The 3,626-nt window shown below is 40.3% G+C and overlaps 1 protein-coding gene across 1 annotated transcript; it reads right to left on the bottom strand.

Annotated features, from left to right (window-relative positions):
• Nucleotides 1–1,008: 1,008 nt before the first annotated feature.
• LOC114651982 (heat shock 70 kDa protein-like) lies at nt 1,009–3,113 on the bottom strand. Its single transcript, XM_028802118.2, has one exon. The coding sequence runs from the start codon at nt 3,088–3,090 to the stop codon at nt 1,156–1,158; it is 1,935 nt and encodes a 644-aa protein (XP_028657951.1). The 5' UTR covers nt 3,091–3,113; the 3' UTR covers nt 1,009–1,155.
• Between the last annotated feature and the right edge of the window lie 513 nt (nt 3,114–3,626).

The raw sequence follows: 3,626 nt of genomic DNA, 5'->3' as shown, positions 1-3,626 counted from the left end.
AAGGTACACATTTGACTGTGAGCAATAGTTCAGACCACTGTCATCTTGAGGAGCTGTGACTGTATGATAGTAATAGTAATGGAAATCAACCGCACTATAAAAGAAGCTGTTAACCAAAATATTTTGATATTGAATGGGAGATAGCATGAGCACCAGGCATGCCAAAGTAAAAAAAAAAAAAAATTGACATACGCAATAATTGCTGCTGAGTTGTCAACACATTAGTAATGACAAGATAAAAGATAAATGCACAGCATTGTGGCATAAAAGCTCTAAAACAACAAAGGCCTTCTTGGCTCATTACACAATTATTGGCTCCACTCACTTGTATTCATTTAGTTATTCACATCTGTCCACTCACTCATGAATATTTGTGAGTAACTACTGTACTGTATATAAAACACAAACTAGCTCCTAGAGAGTAAACAAGACTAATGACTGGTCAAGAGATCTTCAATTCAAAAGTACAGTGTTATGAGAATCCCTTTCCTGTTCATGTTATACTCTGGTACTTCTGGGAGTAACTATTACTATTTTATCAAAAAATGCATGTAGAAGATACATCCTTTATCTAGTACTTTTCTTAATACTCAAAGTGCTTTACATAGTTAGTGGAGAGCCACTTCAACCACCACCAATGTGCAGTGTCCACCTGAATGATGTGATGGCAACCATTTCTGTGGCTGGACACTCACCACATTTTAGCTATTAGGTGGTGAAATGATGAGAGGGAGAGAGATAGCCAGTTATAGACAGAGGATGATCAGGGAGCCAGAATGATAAGCCTGTGCTGGGCAACTTAGCCAAGACATGAGGAAGCACCCTACGCTTTAAGGAGTGTTTTATACATTTTGAGCTTATGATTGGATAAGCAAAAATTAGTTTCAACAACTATATTTGTTGAAACTAACATACTCTTGTGTAAAGAAAATTAATAAATGAATTAAAATTATAGTAAACTTACTTTTTTTTTCTAATTTCTTATCTTTAATTTTGAGCAACAAAAAGATACCCTGCTAAAACATAAGTCTGAATGCTAGACACACATTGACCAGAAAAAAAGGTAAAGATCATTAAGGTTTGTCAGTTTCTTAAATAAGCTAGGAAAATCATCCCTACATTGTCCTGTTCAGCTTATGCTTCCAGTTGATGTTGCTAATCCACTTCTTCAATGGTGGGGCCCTGTGAAGCAAACCCTGAGTCCACCTTTGTTCCATAATCCCCAGTCATACTACCTGGCATTGACCCCTGGTACAGTTTAGTGATGATGGGACTACAAATTTTCTCTAGCTCTTTCAAGCGATGATCAAATTCTTCCTTGTCTGCTAGTTGGTTGTTTTCAAGCCAAGTCATATTTTGGTTGCATTTATCCACAATCATCTTCTTGTCATCTTTGCTAATCTTGCCAGCCATGTTCTCTTCTTCCACAATACTCTTCATGTTGAAGGCATAAGATTCCAAAGAGTTTTTTGCTGCAATCTTGTCCCTTTGGGCGTCATCATCTGCCTTGTACTTTACAGCATCCTGCACCATCTTCTCAATTTCCTCTTTGCTCAGTCGACCCTTGTCGTTGGTAATGGTGATTTTGTTTTCCTTGCCTGTACTCTTGTCCATTGCCAACACATTGAGAATGCCATTGGCATCGATATCAAAGGTCACCTCAATCTGTGGAACACCTCGTGGAGCTGGGGGAATGCCAGTCAACTGAAACTTCCCTAAAAGATTATTGTCTTTTGTCATGGCCCGTTCTCCTTCATACACTTGAATAAGAACACCTGGCTGGTTGTCAGAGTAGGTAGTGAAGGTCTGCGTTTGCTTGGTGGGGATGGTTGTATTGCGTTTGATAAGGGCAGTCATGACACCTCCAGCGGTCTCTATTCCCAAAGAGAGAGGAGCAACATCTAACAATAGAAGATCTTGCACATTTTCAGAGGTATCCCCTATCAGGATGGCTGCCTGTACAGAAGCTCCATATGCAACAGCTTCGTCAGGGTTGATGCTTTTATTCAGTTCTCTGCCATGGAAAAAGTCTTGAAGCAGCTTTTGAATTTTTGGGATGCGAGTTGAGCCACCAACCAGGACAATGTCATGAATCTGAGACTTGTCCATTTTGGCATCTCTTAGAGCTTTGTCCACTGGCTCCAATGTGCCTCTGAAAAGGTCAGAATTTATCTCCTCAAAGCGTGCCCTGGTGATGGAAGTATAGAAGTCAACGCCTTCACACATTGAGTCTATTTCAATACTGGCTTGAGTGCTGGATGAGAGGGTCCTCTTAGCTCTTTCACATGATGTTCTCAGTCTCCGCAGTGCTCTTTTGTTCTGGCCAATGTCCTTTTTGTATTTCCTCTTGAATTCTTCAATGAAATGGTTCACCATACGGTTGTCAAAGTCCTCTCCTCCCAAATGAGTGTCTCCAGCTGTGGCTTTCACCTCAAAAATCCCATCTTCAATGGTAAGGATAGATACATCAAAGGTGCCTCCACCTAAGTCAAAGATCAAGACATTACGCTCCCCTCTTCTGCCCTTGTCTAATCCATAGGCAATAGCAGCGGCTGTGGGTTCATTGATAATTCTCAACACATTTAGCCCAGCGATTACACCTGCATCTTTAGTGGCCTGACGTTGAGAATCGTTGAAGTAGGCAGGGACTGTGATGACAGCATTTATGACTTTCTGACCTAGATATGCTTCTGCAATCTCTTTCATCTTGGACAGGACCATAGAAGAGATTTCTTCTGGATAAAAGGTTTTTGTCTCCCCTTTGTACAGCACTTGGACTCTGGGCTTCCCTCCATCATTGACCACCTTGAATGGCCAGAGCTTCATGTCAGATTGAACTACTTCATCATTATATTTTCTTCCAATCAGTCGCTTTGCATCAAAGATGGTGTTATTAGGGTTCATGGCTACTTGATTTTTAGCAGCATCTCCTATGAGTCTTTCTGTGTCTGTAAAGGCCACATAGCTGGGGGTGGTTCTGTTACCCTGGTCATTAGCAATGATCTCTACTTTGCCATGCTGAAACACTCCAACACATGAATAAGTAGTGCCCAGATCAATGCCAATGGATATTCCTCTAGTGGTACACATTTTGCCTCAGTGTTTAGCGTACAATTGCTGAAAAAAAAATGCAATTCAATTAGACATGTAGCAGTGACACAATGTGACATTAAATACCTTTATAAATGCTACTCTTCAGGTTAAATACACACTCACAACTGCTGACAGAAAATAATACATCTCAATGGCTTATTCACATTCATTTTACGATAAAGACTACTTCTGAGTAAGAACTCAACTACCAATTTATACATACTTTAACATTCAAAGACTTCTGTGGAAGCAGAGAGCAAAGCTAACGACGACTATTAAATGAATAAATATACCACCTCAATTTTTTAAATTCAGGAGAGTATCGAGTGCTAAATGCATATCAGTGGGCACACACAACAATTCCAAGCAATAAATGTGCCCCACAGCATGTTTTGGCCTGTGGGTCAAAAAACTCAAACCCTCTATCTTCCAAGACCCTTCTCTGTTCTTCCAACTTCCTCTCCACTTCCTCTTTTCTGGTGCTATACATCACAATGGCATTAGCAAATATTGTCAGTAGGGTCATCCAGGCA

This window comes from Erpetoichthys calabaricus, chromosome 5 (genome assembly GCF_900747795.2).
Source record: "Erpetoichthys calabaricus chromosome 5, fErpCal1.3, whole genome shotgun sequence".
Taxonomy (NCBI): domain Eukaryota; kingdom Metazoa; phylum Chordata; class Cladistia; order Polypteriformes; family Polypteridae; genus Erpetoichthys; species Erpetoichthys calabaricus.
This window is presented reverse-complemented; position numbering and strand designations above follow the sequence as displayed.

What these genes read in the sequence shown, in the direction of transcription:
- LOC114651982 (XM_028802118.2), bottom strand. Translation starts at nt 3,090, where the DNA reads ATGTGTACCACTAGAGGAATATCCATTGGCATTGATCTGGGCACTACT.